Source organism: Strix uralensis, chromosome 7 (assembly GCF_047716275.1).
Source record: "Strix uralensis isolate ZFMK-TIS-50842 chromosome 7, bStrUra1, whole genome shotgun sequence".
Taxonomy (NCBI): domain Eukaryota; kingdom Metazoa; phylum Chordata; class Aves; order Strigiformes; family Strigidae; genus Strix; species Strix uralensis.
Window position 1 is genome coordinate 21,823,412 of NC_133978.1, and position 18,399 is coordinate 21,841,810.

The following is an 18,399-nucleotide window of genomic DNA, read 5'->3' on the forward strand; positions in this document are numbered from 1 at the left end:
CTTTTCCAGCTGATAAAGGATTTATACCAATTATCCCCTACACTGAACACATAGCAAAGCAACATCAACAGCTACCACATACATTTTGAAAAGTATGGAAATCTAGTGCTTGTGGTTTAGAACAAATTTTAGATAACTATATTCAGTTTAATAGCAGTAATACCACACTACATCAGTTAAAGGGCAGGTCACCATACCTAGGGAGGCTAGAAGTATAACAAAACAACAATCCATACTGGATAAAGACAAGGCCAAGTAAAGGGATGGATAGCATCTGTATTCTATGTTATCCCTGAAGGCTTATATCAGCTCACAGTCTCTTTGATTGCATTTAAAATCTCTGCTGATCAGAATAATTGCAAAGCATCTGGGAACTCTGCTGCAGGAGTGCGATGCTCTCTGAAACCTCCTTCAAACACAGCATGGCTGCAATTGCATGCTTCATGACAACACTAATCACCCTAAAACCAGCACGATTTTTGGTGCGTATTCTAAAGTTAAATTGTCACAGTGCTGCTGCCCAGGACAAGCAACAGGATCACATACACATTAATGGTGGCCTCTGGCACCTCAAAACAGCAGCTGTTGTTGCCTCCTGATATTCATGCCAAGTTACAGCAAGTTAGCAGCAAACTGTAAGCTTCTCTTGTGGGTTAGGCAAGTATTTTTCCATCTTAACTGTCTATGCGTAGGAAAGAAATAAAGGCGGGCATGAGTCTTCTCTGGAGGCACTTCTATTTATCACTATTATTTTCATGAAATTAGTACAGTGAAACTAAGCTGAGGTCAGAATCAGTATGTTACTGTCCCCAAAAGAGCTAAATACAACCCTGCCTTAAACAGCTCTCAACCTAAATGGAAAAAGGCTAAATGTCCTTCCAAAGGTCACTCTGCAGCAGAGCCACAGCCCGGGCAGGCTCTTGTCTCCCTCTCCTGTACCAAAGCCACAAGACTGTGGTCTTCATTGTCCTTTCTTCCATCTGCCAGACTTTGTTCCTTACTGACTATCTGGGATAAACTCCTGCTGAGAACAGCAGCTTTACTGAAGGAGGAACAGCTTTCAGCACAGTTTGAGAAGCAAAGATTTGTCTACACACCCATTTGATGCACAGCAGAAGGAATAAAATACCAAAGGAACTATTGGTCTGTGGACTTCTGAGTTATGCAACTATTTTCTGTGTGGATGGAAATAATCTTGCTGTATGTATATAAAAAGGCCAGAAGGCAGAAATAATTGTCCTGACCCAAAAGACTTCCTCTCCCAACCTTCAAGGTGTCATTAAGACACCTACAGGGCCGATGTTCCTGGGCAGCAGAATACACTACAGTGGCTGCAGACAGTGCAACAGCTCAAAAATAGCATACTTACAGGCTCTGGAGGTGGTGGTGGTGGCGGCTCCTTGATCACCTGCAATATATAAACAATGGGAGAAATCTGAGATAATGGTAGGGTTCATCCATCTTTCTGCTTTCTTGCTCATATCACAGATGAGTTGCTGTGCTCCATTCCTCCACATTCAATCCTCTCATTAGCTCCAGTGCTTTTCAGCAGGCACAAAATAAATGCAGATCAGAAGCTAAATCCATCACATTGAACTATCTGATTAGTCAAGAAGTGCTCTATTAATTCATAATACAGCTCCATATTCTGGTAGTTCTGCCTTAAAAATATCATATAATTACCAGGCTAGTGCAAAATATTCACTCAGAACCTGCAGCACCTCTGAATAAAAAAGAAAGCCTAACTCTTGTCTTTAAAAAGGACTGTAACAGCCTATGCACGTATTAGTAAATCAGTTCCATTACACTCTTCTGCAGCAGGTTTCAAATCTTGTTCTAAGGAGGTCTCAATCCCTACAGAAACTTGGGCCATGTCCACAAGCTCACTTAAACTTCTTATTCAGTGTCAAAATCACATAGGCCTTGAAACATTCAAAAACCCAGACCAGAGTGACTTCAACAAGCACTTTAAGCAATTTGTTGAATCAAGGCCTTACAAACCTGGCAGCATTTTTGTTAACAAAGTTAACCACCCACTCCAACACTTTAACTCTGTGCTTTTGCAGAGAAGAGATGAAACTAAGTCAAAAGAATAAAAACTTGTACTTACCACTGTGCAGCAAAGAGGCCAGAACCACCACAGAAGAGCCAGAGCCAGCAGCAGAAAGAGAATCAGGAGAGCAATAAAAAGGATGGTCCCAGTCAGCTGCAAGCAAGATGATTACTCCTGAGTTATCTGCACACGTCACAAACAAGGCAGGAGCCCTGATGTTACATATTATTATACATACTATTTATACTAGGCAAAATGAGCCAGGTTTCCCTCACTATGAGGTCTCAGGTAGATTGTGCAGCCAATCACTGTTATTATTAGGGTCACATCAGTATTGATTTGGTGTGACAAACCTGTATTTGAAGACATAATTCAGGGAAGCACCTCCTGTTTGTGGTGTGTATATGTATGATTTATGTATAAATTCATGGTATGTTTATATCCATTAGATTCAAGGCTGTTAAACTTTTGTATACAAACCATTTCCAAATCTGTGCTGACAGGTCCCTTAACACTGTCAGAGGGGCACTGCAAACTACATGACCACAGACTCTCAGGTGTGCAGAGTAACCTTCCATCACTAGAGATGCAGAATACGCAAATGATGATATTCCAAGAATGGGAATATTGGCGCTAAGAGCTTATGGGTAACTGCATGTCAGCATCACAGAACAGAGCGCAACTTACTTGCTCAGCCTCATGAACTCCCAAGCCTGCCTGTATTGCCTCTTGACTCAAAACTGCACACACAATCACAACCTGAGTGATTATGCAAACTAGTCCTTAATGCTGCTGGTCCTTGGTATGCTTCCTAGGGCTGGTTTGACTAATTTTAATGAGATGCTGTAATCATGATCTTAAGCATTTCTGAATCTTATATTCCATATTTGTCCGCAGACAATGGTGGGACTCTGGGGCTGGATAATTAAGGGTTTACATTCAAAATCAAAGTTAAATTTTCTTTAAAATGACTAGAATACAAAAAATTTTAAGTGTTAACACTTGAAATTACTTTTCAGAACAGCCAGGCAACCAAAGAGAATCATAGCTTTGATTCTCCTGAGTAAATCTTGATGGATTCTTTGCACTCGGAGCATTTCAGTCAGTGTGTTCAGAAGAGGTATTAAGTCTGTATTGTTCTGATGACTACAGGAAAGCAGGTGTTCGTATGCTGCTTGGGCCCTGCAGAACATACAGAGCACATGGCTTTTTGGAAATTAAACATTTGCTGCAGATGGGCAGTGGCATGCTGGGACATGCCATTTCCTTGGACTGCACTGGGATCTGGGATGAAGTTAAGATTAGCTCTGATACTTCAGCTATTTCTTTTATACTGGGAAAAGAAACCTCTTCAATGGTAGATTTTCTGAGTTCAAGAGGTTCAATTCACCAGCAACAGGGGTACCAGAGAACAGGCAAAACCTGGCAGCAAACTAGAGGAGAGCCTGGGACTAGGAAGATGTGAAAAGAGCTTGAAGAAAGGTTTGTGAGTCAGGCTGAGGGAATAGAAGCTGGCTAGAGAGGAACCTGTAAGAGATTTTCAAAGAAGGATAGGTGGGAAGATAAATGGAAAGAAAGCAAATTCCAAAGAAGATTTATGGAGTATAAAGTCCATGAGATTCACCTTATTAAATCTGAAACTACTTCCTGAATTCCCATAACACCAGAAACTGATGCTTAGCCCCTTCTTACAACAAGAGTTCCCTTCACTGTTCCAAGTGGGTTTGTTTTCCCCTCAGACAATGAAAAGGCTGAGGGTGGGAAAGCAAGTACCAGCTGATAAGAGCTTTGCAAAGTCTGGATGAGATCCCAAATAGCTGACTTGGGTGGTACCTAGCTCCTTCTCAGGCCAAATCCTAGAGCTCTCAGGACTGACATGTTCAAGACAGCACTAACACAACCACAGCTCCTACTCCATGCTTTTAGGCAGGTGTCCCACATCTCTGTGTCACAGCCTCACCATCTCTCCACTGCTCTGTGGCTTCTTGTTATAGATGCAACAAACCAATCTATTTTGGGATACGCTATTTAGCTCAACTCATTCATTTGGTCAGGGAGCAGCTGAAAGCCAAGGTGGAGTGCTGTGACATGTGCCAGATCACCTGCTCAGAGGAGTCCTGTTAGAAGACACAGTACCCAGCTGCAGTTCAGTGCTGCAGCCTTCCTCTATAGCCCCATGTAGCATTCATGCATTTGGAAAGCAGGCACTTGAGAGGCATGAATTCCCATTGAAGTCACCTTGCTGAGGAAAGGATGAATACAAGTCAAGTGTAACTTTAAGAGGTATTGCTGCACTCCCTAAAAAACAAATCCAAGCACAGCACCAATGCAGCGCATGAGCCACAGATGCACATACCACTGCTACTGTTACTCCAAACACACATTACCTCCTTGTTTTGCAGCTTTTGTTCCCAGGCATTGCTTCTCCCATGCTAATGCTCATATAAATCAGAGACATTTGCCAGCAGCAGCTCAGGAGCTGCTGGCAGCAAGAAGCTAAAGACCCGTTTTTTAATTATAAAATATACAAAGCATCACAGTGAAGCTGGACTTTGAAAAGGAATTAGCAGACTTCATGCAGCTGAACAGAAATAAGCATGGGGATCACACAGAGGCTTTAGGAGTAGAGTGAAGAGAAGATACTTACTGTAAAGAAAGGACAGAAGGGCCAGCTGGGGAGGAGAGCTGAGCAGGCCAGCTGACTGCCACCCACAGAAAAGGAAACGGGAGAGGAAAGGAAATGGAGGGAGCCTCTAAAACGAGAAGAGTGAAATGCATGAAATTAAGACAAAGTTGGAAACTGAACTGTCAGTCTCCCTGCTTATGGGATGTAACTGGAGTAAGACAGTCTTTTTTTGTACCTGCTGAGAATAAGGCTCCCTGACTCCTTCACATTCAATCTGCAAGAGACCAGTCAAAAATTGTCAGACTGACAGGACTGGAGATTGGATTCCTCTCTTTATCATAAGGCTACTGAGAGGAAAGCTTCCCTACTGTCCATGTTCTGATCTGTAGGAAGCCCAGCTAGAGCTAAGACTTCAGTCTTCATCAGAAATAAACTACATATGGGTAACTAAATGCGCCAGTTAATGCCAGTGTTTCACTGCAGATTCAAAAGGTTTTATTGTACCTGAGGTAGAAGAGAGGAATAAGTGTGAAAATACCAGTCTTCAGTGTAGAAAATTTGGTGAAAAGTTTTGGAAAAATAAAAATAATCAGGTGAAGCAGCAAACACATCTCTGCTAAATTCTGAGTCCCTGAACCCCAGACTGTTCCAGCAATCTGGTGTGAGATTTCCCAGCTTCATTGCTGAAAAGATCAGAAAATCAGATTTGCAAATTCCAGTTACTACCTTTATCTTAATTCTTGTCCTTCTGTTCTGCAGCTGTCAAAAAGGCCAATAATGATTACAAACCAATATGACAGCATTTGGCATAGGCTATAAAAATCCTTTTGACACTAGTATCAATAAAGCTCAACTTTGTATCAAAGTGTTTGCTATCAGGTACTTCAGCAACCTTTGTTTAGTCCACAAGCAGAAGACCAAATCTGTAGCTACCATACTTGCTTGCACCAGCTATGGGCATTGCCTATTTTTACTCCAAGGCAAGGAAGATGACCACTTATCTAGTAGTCACCTTCTTCATTTTGATTGTTTGATTCTAAAATCAGATTTTGATAAGGGATTACTTCTAGCTGTTGGTTCCTGACACTACACCTGGGGATAGGTGGTCTTTCTGACCAAGAGATGCTTATATCACAGCCATCACTGTCCCACAGCAGCACATTCTCCCTCGGCTGGGCTGAGCAGCAGCCTCTTATCAAGAAGCTTATCCCAGGATCTGAGGCTGCTATCTCTTTCTGGTCATCCCCCATGATGCCAAGAGAAAAGCGACCAGCTCCTATCACTAAAACTGTAAAAACACCTTAGCGAATCCTGAACTAGTAAAGGCAAATTGTGGTGGTCTAAGAACAAATACTGTAAGCTCCAATGAAAAAATAACCATGTAAATTTAGAGGACCTTCCACACTGCGGCCCTTCCAGATCCAAGTCCTAGCAGCTGCACCTTTCACTGCAGATCCCATCAGGGATCCCAAAGCTTAATGGGGTGTTGCTTCCTGATGCTCCTTCTCTCGTTTTCCCAGATTCCCTTCTAGTCAGATCCTAGCTTTGAGGTTCTCTCTTTCCTGGGATAGGAATGGGCAGGGTTCCTTTTGTTGTAAATTTTTATTCAGTAAATCTATCATGATTTAAATCAATAATGATTTAAACTTAACTAGCCCTGGTTATTTTTCAAAGAACTGCTGGGATCCAGTCAATAACTGTGATGTGGAAGCTCTAGAGAATTCATGCTCGCTCAAGGAGGCTTTGCCTGAAGAGCCACCGCCTCTTTCCAAGATGTCACGGTTTCTCTGTCAAGCCCCATTGCAATTACTTACACACTGTGTGCTGGTGATACTGACAGAACTGGAGATGAAGGTTAGCCCGTTGTTCATGCTGACTTGTAGGAAAACCACCCTAAAGCATAAAACAGATACACTTATTTTTAGTGTCATCTTTATACCCACTGTTCCCTTTATTCTGGCTGTGTTTTAGCCATTGGCTCATGAACACACATGGATAAAATGTCCTGCTGAGTCAAGACATGTTCACGACTTCAGGTGCTTACCTGCATTTGTGTCTCTGATTGCCCAGGAGCTACCCTTTTTATGTTGGCTTAATTGAGTTGGGGCATATGCTCTTTATTTAAAAACCTCCACTCCACCTGGGGCAAAGGGCACTAGGACAGTGAGTCATAACATAAAGTCTCAGACATTTGCAATACTACCCTAGATAGCACAAGAAACTTTAAGGCTTTTTTTTTTTTTTTTTTTTTAAAAAACCCTTCTGCAGCTTAAAAAGCCACAATGTGTTGTCTTTTATATCCAAGTAAATCCAGAATACCTGCATTGAGGTTGAAGGGTTAAAACACTGAAATGACAGTGAAACTGAAGAAGAATCTGGCCCTAGCCATTCTCCAATATCAGAGAAAGGGTCTGAAGGAAAAAAAAAAAAACAACCAAACAAAAAACCCCTACAAAACCCATACCAAACAACTTTTCCTCACCCACAAATAGGAAAGAGGAGGGAGGCACTCTCCCTCACCCCCAGTACAGTATTTAAGCACCACAGGATCACCCATGGGAAGGTAGGGCCTTGTGGCATGTCTCTCAGGAGTCTGCAGGTTCACAACTGCTGAAAAATAGCAACACTAGCCAGAGCAGGGCAAAACACAGGAAGCAACATCTACAACAGCAGCAAAGGAGTTCAAATCAACTATCTCTTTTCAATCAAAATTAAAAGTTTGCCTGGAATACAATTACCTTTTGGTTTGAAAAAACAGGATATAGGACCAGAGAAGAAATCACCATTTTATGATTCTGTGATATGGGACCATGGTCCAACAAGGCCTTTGGTTAAGCTGCGCTAAAGATCCAACATTGAATAGAGCTATGCTGGCTCATACTAGAAAGGATTTGGCACAAAGGGGATGGAGGTAATCCTGTCACATACACACACACACAAATTTATTAGCTTGGCACTGCAGCAAAATTCTGAGCCCTTGGCTCATTAATCCTCATCCAGTAGTCCCCTCTCTTGACATGTGCCAGAAAGCAATACTTACTGTCCAGCATCTTCTATCACTGGGGCAGGACAAAGTAAGTAAGTATCGTGAACAAGGGTCGGCTTTTCACCTGGAAAGAAATGAATATAACTGTCAAGGATGAAAAAAAAAATTGTCCCAAGCAGGCCACCCCCTGGAGAAGCATTAACACCAATGAGAGCCACAAATGAATTCAGTGTATAGGCAAGTACCAATATTCCCCAATGGTACTGATTACAAAGCCAAGTACTAGTATGATGATTCTTGTTGATGTCAATATAACATTATCAGGCTAGAGATACCACAGCTAAGAAATGGAAGTATATCTCTGCTCCTGACAGCAGTGATAAGCCACTTTGAAGACAGCTTTGAGCAATATTCATCTTGTCTATCTGACCAGTGCACACAAACTCTACTCATACTGAATACTCTGATCCCACAAGTTACTCAAGGGGTCGAAAGTATAGGGTGCAATTTTTGCCTACCCACTTCCAAACACACACGCACACACAGGAGAAGCCAAGGCTGCACTGTCTGAGCCCAGGGAAAAGGACGAACAGAGATGAAGTGGACAGAAGTGAGATGAAGTGGATAGACACCAGAGGAAAAAAGAAAAACATGGTTGGTCATATATAGGACACAGACAGAGAGGTTCCATGACTGATGTTACTGTAAGGACTTGTTTTGCAGTGGCTGCTCATTCTCCTGTCCCCAGCCTTCCCTCAGTGGCAGTATCATCCAGAAACAACCCATGTTTATAGGGGTCTGGTGCAGGCAGAGTCAAATGTAAGGCCATGGGTATTTTTCTGCCTCCCTGCACTCTGCTGCTCCAAGAGTCAGCAGTGCTAATCCTGTTGCTTTCAAAAGTAACATCCAGAAAGTCAAGTCCCATGCAGGAATCCTGCAATGCCATTCCACTAAAAGCACATAAACTGAGGCACAAGAGCACATGAGCCACTGCTGTTGACCACACCTTAGCTCCAAATGGCCCAAAGCAGCTAAGATGCTATTCCAGAGAAAACTGGTTCACAGAAGTCTAACCCAAGTGAATTAGGGGCTGGTAAAAGCTGTCAGTTTATTTAAACCTTAGAGGCTTGATTACTCTTTCTCCCTAGGAAAAAAAAAATAACTTGAGCAACAACAGATAGAAGAGTTGTTCTTTCATGCTTCACTCACCCCAAGCACACCTGAAGACAAAGCTCATTTCCCTGTTTTGGCAGAGATGAGACCACGGAAATTATAGTGATATGTTTTTGGGCAAGCCTGAGGGGGAAAAAGCCAGCCAGCATAGATCAGTGTTGCATCACAACATCTGTTGCAGACCTAACCCAAGAAGAACACAGCACAGAGGAGATGTAGAATTAGGATAGTTTTCCTCCTGTGTACTTCCAGGCCCAAGTCAGCACTCACTGTGTGAAGTCCAGTCAAGGTGCCAGTGCATTAGGGACAAGGAAGAAGAAAAAAAAAAAGTCTGTCTACCTGGTAAACCACAAGAAACAAATTCCTGGCAAAAGGCATCTGTAGGTGGAATGACAGCGAGACCACCAGAGTTTATTTAATGCAGCTTCCACGTAGGCAACTAGGATGGGTAATGAAGGAGCAATTCATACATAATTGTACACTCCCTCCTGTAAGTGAATTCACTGCTAGGGAACGCACCAGTCTGACCACGACAGGATATGAAAGCCTCTACTGTGCTCAGCCAACAAGGGTAGTATATACAGAAAAGGAGCAAAACTCTCACCATGCTGTGCTTCACCCTGCCAGACATACATGGCTTCTCAGGAATAAGAGACTGCTGAGAAACTGGACACTCAATCTTTTCTGGCCATTCAGTTCTTTGCCTGGCTACTGATGGAGCTAACAAAAGACCCTGTTTAGCACAACGACGACAAGGAGTTTCCATGTTACAGGCTTACTGCGATGAGACCAGGAACTGGTGTCAGAGGAATGGAGCAGGCCTGGGATGGGCCTACTTTATGGTGAGGGTCTCCTGAACTGGTGAATAAAGAGTCTGAAGACACCACCAGGGGATCAAGATAGCATTATTTCTTTTTAGTGTTGATGAACAAAGGAATAGGGAGCAATTTTATTTCTCCTTCTTAAAACCTAACATCCAGTCCTCACTGGCTGTATGAATCACTCATGTGCACCGTTACAATGATGCTGAAATTCATTGTGCAGCAGCACATCCCATGTAAGCCCTCATGACACAATGCCCACAGGTCACACAGTTGAATAAAGATGCATTTCAAGTTTTTGTTAGCTGTAGATCCCTTCTCAGCTCCCCTGAGCTCCACTACAAGGACTCCCCCAACATGGATGAGAGGTACGCTGTGCCACCTCTGTCACTCACGAGGTGTCACAGCCACAGGGGGCACTGGAATCCATCAGCCTGCAAACTTACTGATAGTAAGACTGTCGTTGAGCTTGAAGCTGCAGAGTACCTGGTCGATATTTCTTGCATGATAAAAGCCGTTGCCTCTTACCACAACCTGAAATGATTCTGTAAGTAAAAATACAGAAGAGTGATGAAAAATAGCTTGAATACAGCATTTCCTTCCAGAGTGATCTGAATTACAACATTACAATGTACAACAACAATGGTTGTTCTCTGCCCTAAACATTCACACTGACACCCAATATTCAGCAGGAAAAGAGTGCTATAGTGGCACTGGTGCTTCAAAAAGCAACACTTGTCTCAAGGTTGCTCCCACAGGCATCCCACTGACCTCCAATACCTTAATTAAAGGTGCCCCAGTAATACTGTGAGCCTGACATGGCTGACATCATCTCATGGTTCCTCCATGGCTTTTGGGCCAGACACTTTTGCTAACCATAAGCACCAGTCCTTCCTCCTATCTCCACAGCAGATGGCACTTAGCTTTCAGCAGCAGCTTTATTCAGACAGATGCAGACAAACAGGACTCCCCTCATAACCCCCCTGTGAATCAGAGAGGAGTCTTTGCATGTGATACAAGTCCTGGAAAAATACAGTCTTTCAGTCCATATAAGAACTGAGCCTGTGCACAGCCCCATTGGTATCTGTTGCACATGGGAATAACTAAAAACCTAGATGCTGCGATTTTCTTTGTGCTCTTTCCCCACACCCCTGCAGAAACCACCAGTGGCACAAGAGACCCGCCACATCAGGCACACTGCCTGCTGGCCAGAGCAAGCACTCCTAAACCTGCCCTTCAGATGTTCTCAACTTATGTTGTTTCAGTCCTGATGGGGGGGTGGGGGTGGGGATGACACAGGGACAGGACACCTGTGATTTTTGTCAATACTGTGATAAGCAACTTTGATTTGTTCATTCAAGCAGAAAAAGCACTGTCAGTTTTTTAAGCCAACTTTCAATGGTCTTTTTACCTATAGAGCAGTTTCACATCTAGGAAAGCTGCTGTCAGAAGTGAGATCCCAACTGCACATGCCTTCTACTGTTGGCACCACTGATCAAGTTGCAGTGCACTGAGCTTGCTCACACAGCTGAAAAATAACCCTCTGTTTGTTGCCAGAGAGATCAGTAAGGGGATCTGCCTGGCTGAGCATCTGCTGGGACTAGAAATGTGCAGAAGGGAAGGGATAGTGACAAGTTGTGGTAGCATCAGGTGAGTTTATGTCTACTGTGAAACCTCCTAGAGTCAGTGTACCCAGGACAGTTAGGAACAGGAGAGGTAATTTGAGAAAGAAGGTATTAAGAAGCCTGGTTTGGTCTTCTTAGCTTCTCCACAGCAAGCTTTTAAAATTATTTCTTAGTAAGCTATATGGGTAACACTCCTCAGAGCTCTGAAAACAGCACAACTGTTTGCTGCTCTTCCTTCCCTTTTACTTTACACAGGTGGAGAATGACACAAATTGCCAGCCCAAATTGTCAAACTAGGCACAAGATGCACCAGGAGGGGGAGTGGCAAGGTAAACTTCCCTCAAACTGCAAGTAAAGTCAAGTAAAGTCAAACTGCATTGTAGCTGCTACACTGACCACAGAGATAACATCTTTAACGCAGACAGGTGAAGAGACATTACAAATTTGTTCTGTGCCAAATGTATTTTTGAAACTCCCTTTGATGCTACATGCAAGAAGCCAGCTGACAGCTGAGATCCATGGCATACAGCAAGGAAAAGCACAGAAGTTGCACTTTCATACATAAATCTCCTGCTTTAGCTGAATCCTCCACAGAGCTCACTTATCCCAGCCACTGAGCAGCGTTTGAGACCAGCCCAATACCAGCACAGCACAGGACCAATTAATCTTCAAGATACACATAGAAAAATAAGAATAAATTGCACAGAAGTTCTCCACTAGTAGCAAGTAAAACCATGAATGAACAAGTCCACATGCATTATCAATTATAGTCTGACCAACATACTAAAAATGGGAGGAAGCCAATGTTGATAGGATTGAGGGGAGCAGTACCTAATTTTTAGTGGTATGAGATCTGGCTTTTGATAACATTTTATATGATGCACTGCCATGTTATTTGTATGCTTTGAAGGAAGGACTTGTTATTGGATGACACTATATGAGGCCCAAATGTGGCTGAAATACATATTCAGCTTAGTCTGCCTGCTCTTCACTATCAAGTTACTGCAAGGCAAGCTAGCATGAGGATGTGGAGGGCTTTAACTTTTCCCTACAAACAGCTTGTTCTTGCCAAAAAATACATTCTCACTACATTGAGGTCTAGTGCAACTCTGGGTGAAGTGGACAAGGATATGCACAAGTTATGATCAAGCACTGGAAACCCACACTATGGTTTTCCTCATGGTAAGTTTCCCTCAGAACAGTGCTCTGAACTGACACAGGCTGCAAGGAACATGGGAATCAGAGAAGATGTTTTGGGAGGGGAAAAAGAAAATAGGTACTGGAGTGCATATTAAAGTGAAATTAAAGTGCACTTTGGCACTTTGCTGAAGAAAGATGATCAAATCTGAGACCTCACTGAGCACATCAAGAGTCAAATGCACAATTCCAGCATCAGCATTTGGCCTCGTTTTTAATGGAGGGGTTATACCTCCTTGTTCCCACTGCAGGTGGAGGGTACTTCTTTAAACAAATAGAAATGGACCATAGGGCAGATTCAGCTGCTTCTTAATCCAGTAAGAATCTGGAGTTACTCTAAGTCTGATTCATGCCTTCGTCCAATCCAGTTGATATGCTAAGAGTTATTCTTTATGAGCATCCCTTTTTTTTTGCCATCGGACCTGACAGTCATGGTCAGCCCCAAGGGCAACTGAGTCTCTGCCCACCCACCAGAACTACCTGCCTGGGACCATGCATCACCCCAGACTTGCTTGTAGCCAGCCCACTCCACAGTGACTTGAACACCCAGCTAAGATGATAATATTTTTTTTTCTCTCAATTTTATATTATAAAAATAAAACTGCACTTAGATTTATTTTTCCTCTCCCGAACTAATGGTCTTAAAAGGCAGCTACCACAAAGGCTTAATTGATAGCTATTCCAGTGGCTTTAAAAAGAAGCAGCAAGTAAGAGACTTTCAACACAGAACATCAAAGCTAAAAGCTACGTCTAGAAGTTTAGTCTTGTCAAGACAGTTTACCTCTCCTGCCCTTCTTTTCACCATCACTGCCACTCTGCAGAGTCAGTCATGAACAGTTGACAGTAGTAACCAGTTCATCAACACAAGCTGACAATATAGTTTCAATACCAGACTTGCATGGAAATGTAAACAGGTGATACTGGATTTGATCCTTACTGTTAAGAAGCCTGCCCCTTTGGATGCTCCGGAGCATTAACATGTTCTGGATGATGGTCTGCTGAAATGGCTAATTCCATTTAATTTTGCGCCCTGGTTCTGGCTGCGTCCTTTTCTTCCCTAGTTACTGTCAGATTGTAGATTGTAGCTTTTGACAAGACAGCAAAGGGAAAAAGGTCAGCACTGAAATAACCGGGCGGCGCTAGCAGCGAGATGGTAGGTTGAAGCTGGTGTGCACTGTCTGTGCTGTCGGCTTTGCTTCTGTGACTCTGATGAGAAGCTGACGGCTTGCATCCACACCTGGTAGTTGATGTGGCCAGTAGGATGCCACATCCAACAAAACCTTTCAGTCACATCTGCGTACCATAAGCATAATCAAAGCAATGATGCTGTCAAACAGGATATGAGGCACCTCTGATGCTTCATTGATAGCCTGTTTACAGGCTGCATGTCTCGGTCACTTTAAATCAGAGGGAACAAGAAGGACCCAACTACATTGCTCCACATTGGGGACAATGAATTTGCAGGGTCAAAAAGCATTAAACATCAGATAGCTGTCACAACGTGACGAGATCAATTTGTAAATGGACTTGCCAAATAGCCCCGTCACAGAAAGCCAGAGTCCCAGCTGGAATTGTCACCACATGAAAATTGTTTCATCAGGATTTTACTAAACCTCTGGCAAGTCAAAAATGAAGCTGAGATCACCAGTAATCACCAGCACAGTGGTAATTACGAGTTGCAAGAACGGTTACAAGGAGTAGGTCAGCCTGCTCTAAGCCCTGATCACGCCTGGCTTCCAGTGAACAACATAAATACCTCATGATCTCGTATCAGGTTCTAAAAATTAGTAGTAACACTGAATAAAAGCCAAACTGATTATCACCTCCTCACTCAGATAGGTTTCATACAAAAAGCATGGACGGAGCCACATTTCAAGACTGTAAACAAGCAAGCTTCTTTGCTGGAAAATGTGATAATATATTGCTCTCTTTCAAAAGGACTACTATTTTTCAATCAAAATTCTGAAATCCAAATTTCAATTATGTATTTTTTAAAAAAACAAAATTTCTAACTTAGAAAAAAGGGGGAGGAATGTTGCTTTTCTAGAAAATCTTATGTTCTAATTTTCAGCCAGTTCTAAATACAGGTGTATACATACATATTTATATAGGATTCAATGGCTATATATCTTACCTATACTTTATCAGTAAACTATATTAGTAATTACCTAAATTTAAAATGCATTAAAATTCTGAGATGACTTCACAGGCTTCGGTATTTTTTGCATTAAAGTCCATATAAGGTACATTAAAAACACCCCAATCATATTACATATTGAGTAGAACTATATCTGACTGTCCAGTGAACTTGATTAAGAATCTGGATTCATGCTACCATGAAAAAAGTTGTTCAATCCCAGGAGATTCCCTCCAGGACACAGTGGTACACACAGCTATAAAGATGAACCTCTGGCTATGTTGAAGTGGGATAATAAAGGATAATAAAGCCAAGCACAGGTGTAAATATTTGCAACCTCACACTTTAAAGCCTCTTGCAGGAGTTCATTTCAGAGATAAGGCTTGTAGGACTAGACTCATAATAAAAGCTATTACAGGGCTGATTCTTGGTTCTAAAGACCATTTAACCCACAACGACAACATGCACCATTTGGAGCTGCAGTTCTGGCTTCCTCTTATTTTCAAGCTCCCTGCTGCTAATAATAAGCAAAGCTTCAAGCATGCAAGATCCAAGTCTTCATACCCTGGTGATTCAGCACCACACTTCGCTGTCTGCCAGCCTTTGCTGGACAGCTTTCTCAACAGGGACAGAACAAATCTCAGAATTTAAGTGAAACAAGTGCCAGTATTTTGATGAATCAGCAGCAATACACAGAAACTGGTTCTGCCTGATTTATAATGATCTGATTTGAAAGCCACAAAGACACTGAAAAACTTTTACAGATGCAAGTAATGCAACTTTTTTTTTTTTTTTTTTTTTTAAGGAGGGCAAACTATTTTTAAGTGTACTTGTGTATTTTTAATCACATTTGTGATAAACTAGTTACCCAGCAAGCTTGGCAAAAAATGAAGTGGTTTGAACTCATGAATCAGGAATCAAACTGATTCCTTTTGAAATAGAGAAATTTTACTTTTTGCTGAAATAGATCCATTTTTGAAAAGCAAATTTTTTCTTTAAAATTTATTTTCTCAAATGCTTTAGAAAAATATTTTCAAATTTCCATTTGAAAAAAATGGTTTCAAATTCAACTTTCCTATACTCTTAACAGGGTTCCAAACAATTACAAGAATACTATGAAATTGGAACATTCACATTTTCATGTAGCTAAATGCAATTTTTGGTGAACAGGAAAGCTTGCAATACACTATTGCACAAAAAAAAATAAATTGCCTGGTATACAAATAAGCAAGCAAAAAAAGAATTTATCACTATGAAATAAAAAAAGCTTTGAAATGTCAAAGCTTTAAAATTGTTTTTATGAACTCCACAAGTAGATTTTTAAAAGCAAAATACTTCCTTTTTTAATTTTCCCACAGACAAGATTTTATCACAATGTCTAGTCCACAACTATAGATTTAGGAATATTTCAAAAGACACAAGGATATTTCATTTTAAATTGAAATATTCCAGGCAAGATCATATGGTGATCAACATGTGGAAATGAAGAGTGAACAATTTCTCTTCTCTGTGATATTTATTAGATTTTTCCTGAGTTTCCTATTTTTATGTTTTCAAGGTTAGCTTTCATGCATCATTGCTATTTTATTTTTATGTGCTCATTTTTACAGTGTATAAGGAAATGGAACACAAGACAGTAAACATCAAATAACTATGCTGTAAACTGTATCTTCCAGCAAACTTATGGTGTCACTCTTTCTCTGCTGCATTAGCCTCTTGAGTACACAAAAACACAGCAAGTGAATTGCTAACGTAAAGTAGAACAAATCCAAGTTAAATATACTAAACATGAAAGGCATGAAATTATCAACAGCTCCTCTGGGAATTCTTCACATTTACCATACACAGGAAGGGTTCTTTCATTGCGAATAAGTAAAATGTTAGTACTTTGGAAAACACACCAGGTACCTTGGCCTATGCAGTTAATTATATCCAGCTCAATAAACCTGAAATTTCTGTGAATGTTTTGCAAAATCTTGTTCTAACTGCTCACAAGTCCTAGCAGATCCCAGGAATGCAGTCTTTCCAGAAATTTGTAAGACATCACCTCTAGATCCTAAAGCATCTCTGGCAGTCTGGCTTTATATCACTTTTGTCTCTTCCTTCTCCTGGATATTTTAAAAAGCAGTATCCCCAATTCCCTGAGTGCTACCTCAGTCAACTCTGAACTGGCATTTGGATGCAACAGCTACATGTCTGTTGGCACAATTTTTTTCCTCAAGTGAGAAGGAACACACACAGCTTTAGCCACAGCCTGAAGGGATGCTCTAACACATCCATGGGCTTCAGCTCCAATACCACGTTAGGTAGTTACTGACATTTCACCATTGTCATTCATTTGCCTTATCACATTGTTCTTGTGGAAACTTACCTCCTGCACAAACACTCGATGGTTCAGCCGCTAGGATCTCAATGCAAGATTTCTTGAGAATCTAAAAGATTTAGATAATGGCATTTTTGGCAATCATTTTTACCTATGCTTTATAGGTAAGGCTATACAGAAAAGGGTGCCCTTTTCTGGGTTTCAGAATCCCCAACTTACTGAATCAATGGTTCCTCTTAGGGCATAAAAGCCTCCCGTAACTGGAAAAACATGATCGATGCTGTCAGCAATTGTTGACAGCTGCAGAGAAAGACAATCATAAATCACGAGGAAAACAAAATTACAGTGAACAAAACCGGGCCCTTTCATACTTGCTAAAAGACATCACACTGACATGAAATGATTTATGCCTCAAGTAATTAAATGCCTTCATCTGATGCTGTTACTTGTGCACTAGTATAACAAAAACAAAACAAAAAGAAAGCAAGCAAAGTTACCTGAGTTTCATTGAAATCTTTCACTCCAACACAATAAACAATAGCTCCAAAGCTTCTGGCTCTGTTAGCCTAAAAAAAAATTGCCATTAATTACAAAGCCATATAATCAGTGAAGCCAGCAGTAGATGCCTATAGGTTTGACATAAGCTAGTTTAGGTAAATGCGAAGGTGACTTACTTCTTGTTCTGCGTAATAAAACTGAACATCTTGCAATTCTCCATCCGTCAGAGCAATAATCACACTAGCAGTCCGAACTCCTACATGGAGGAGAGTTAACAGATTGCATATGTATGACAAGATTTAGCAATGAAAAGAAAGCTTAAAGTGAGGCATTCCTTTTTGCTGACAAATAAATGCAAAACCGCAAGGCCAGACTCTCAGCCTGATTTGTATGGACTTTATTGGAGATATATCAGCTGAAGGTCAGATGCATAATAGCATGCAAGAAGTCAAAACCTATGCACCTTCATATCACAAGCATAACTGAAGGAAGGGGGAGTACTGCCCTAACACAGTCCATGAACAAACTTCTTTGTTCTGAGTAAAATACATCACCCACCAAGATTACATCTAGACCCTTCACGTGGAGAAGTGGCAAAATGGATCTGCAGAGAAGGAAAGGTTTTCTCTCTTCTACACAAAGCTTGCCCAGAGACTGTGGTAGGAGACACCTCTGCAAAAGGAGCCATCCTACCTTCCCCTCCAGCAGACTTTCAAGGAGCAAGCCAAATTAACATGGCATGAAATGTGCTTCTATATGGGGGGTTCAGTCCTACACTTCTTGAGCAACAAGAGCCGTCAGTGAAATTCATAGGAACTCTGAGCATGTGAAAACCTTAAGATCGGGTCCATTGGAGAAAATTCATGTCTTGCGATAAGACATTTCATATCCCACCTAAGCTTAAGTGAAAAGGTTGCATGGACTTTGAACAGCTATATGTGTAATGCAGTATAGAATACA

The 18,399-nt window shown here is 41.5% G+C and overlaps 1 protein-coding gene across 2 annotated transcripts in view; it reads right to left on the bottom strand.

The window, feature by feature from the left end:
- The window catches only part of ANTXRL (ANTXR like), a 71,287-nt gene that overhangs the window by 35,479 nt on the left and 17,409 nt on the right, over positions 1-18,399 (bottom strand). For both annotated transcript variants that reach the window (XR_012629679.1, XM_074874836.1), the window contains exons 6-14: positions 17,616-17,695; positions 17,439-17,507; positions 17,161-17,241; positions 16,990-17,050; positions 10,106-10,204; positions 7,720-7,789; positions 6,494-6,572; positions 2,111-2,206; positions 1,370-1,408 (exon numbers count right to left, since the gene is read on the bottom strand). Coding sequence is in view for 1 of the 2 variants with exons in the window: in XM_074874836.1 (XP_074730937.1) it covers positions 1,370-1,408; positions 2,111-2,206; positions 6,494-6,572; positions 7,720-7,789; positions 10,106-10,204; positions 16,990-17,050; positions 17,161-17,241; positions 17,439-17,507; positions 17,616-17,695 (674 nt within the window). In the remaining variant the exon portion in view is untranslated. The remainder of the gene's footprint in view (positions 1-1,369; positions 1,409-2,110; positions 2,207-6,493; positions 6,573-7,719; positions 7,790-10,105; positions 10,205-16,989; positions 17,051-17,160; positions 17,242-17,438; positions 17,508-17,615; positions 17,696-18,399) is intronic.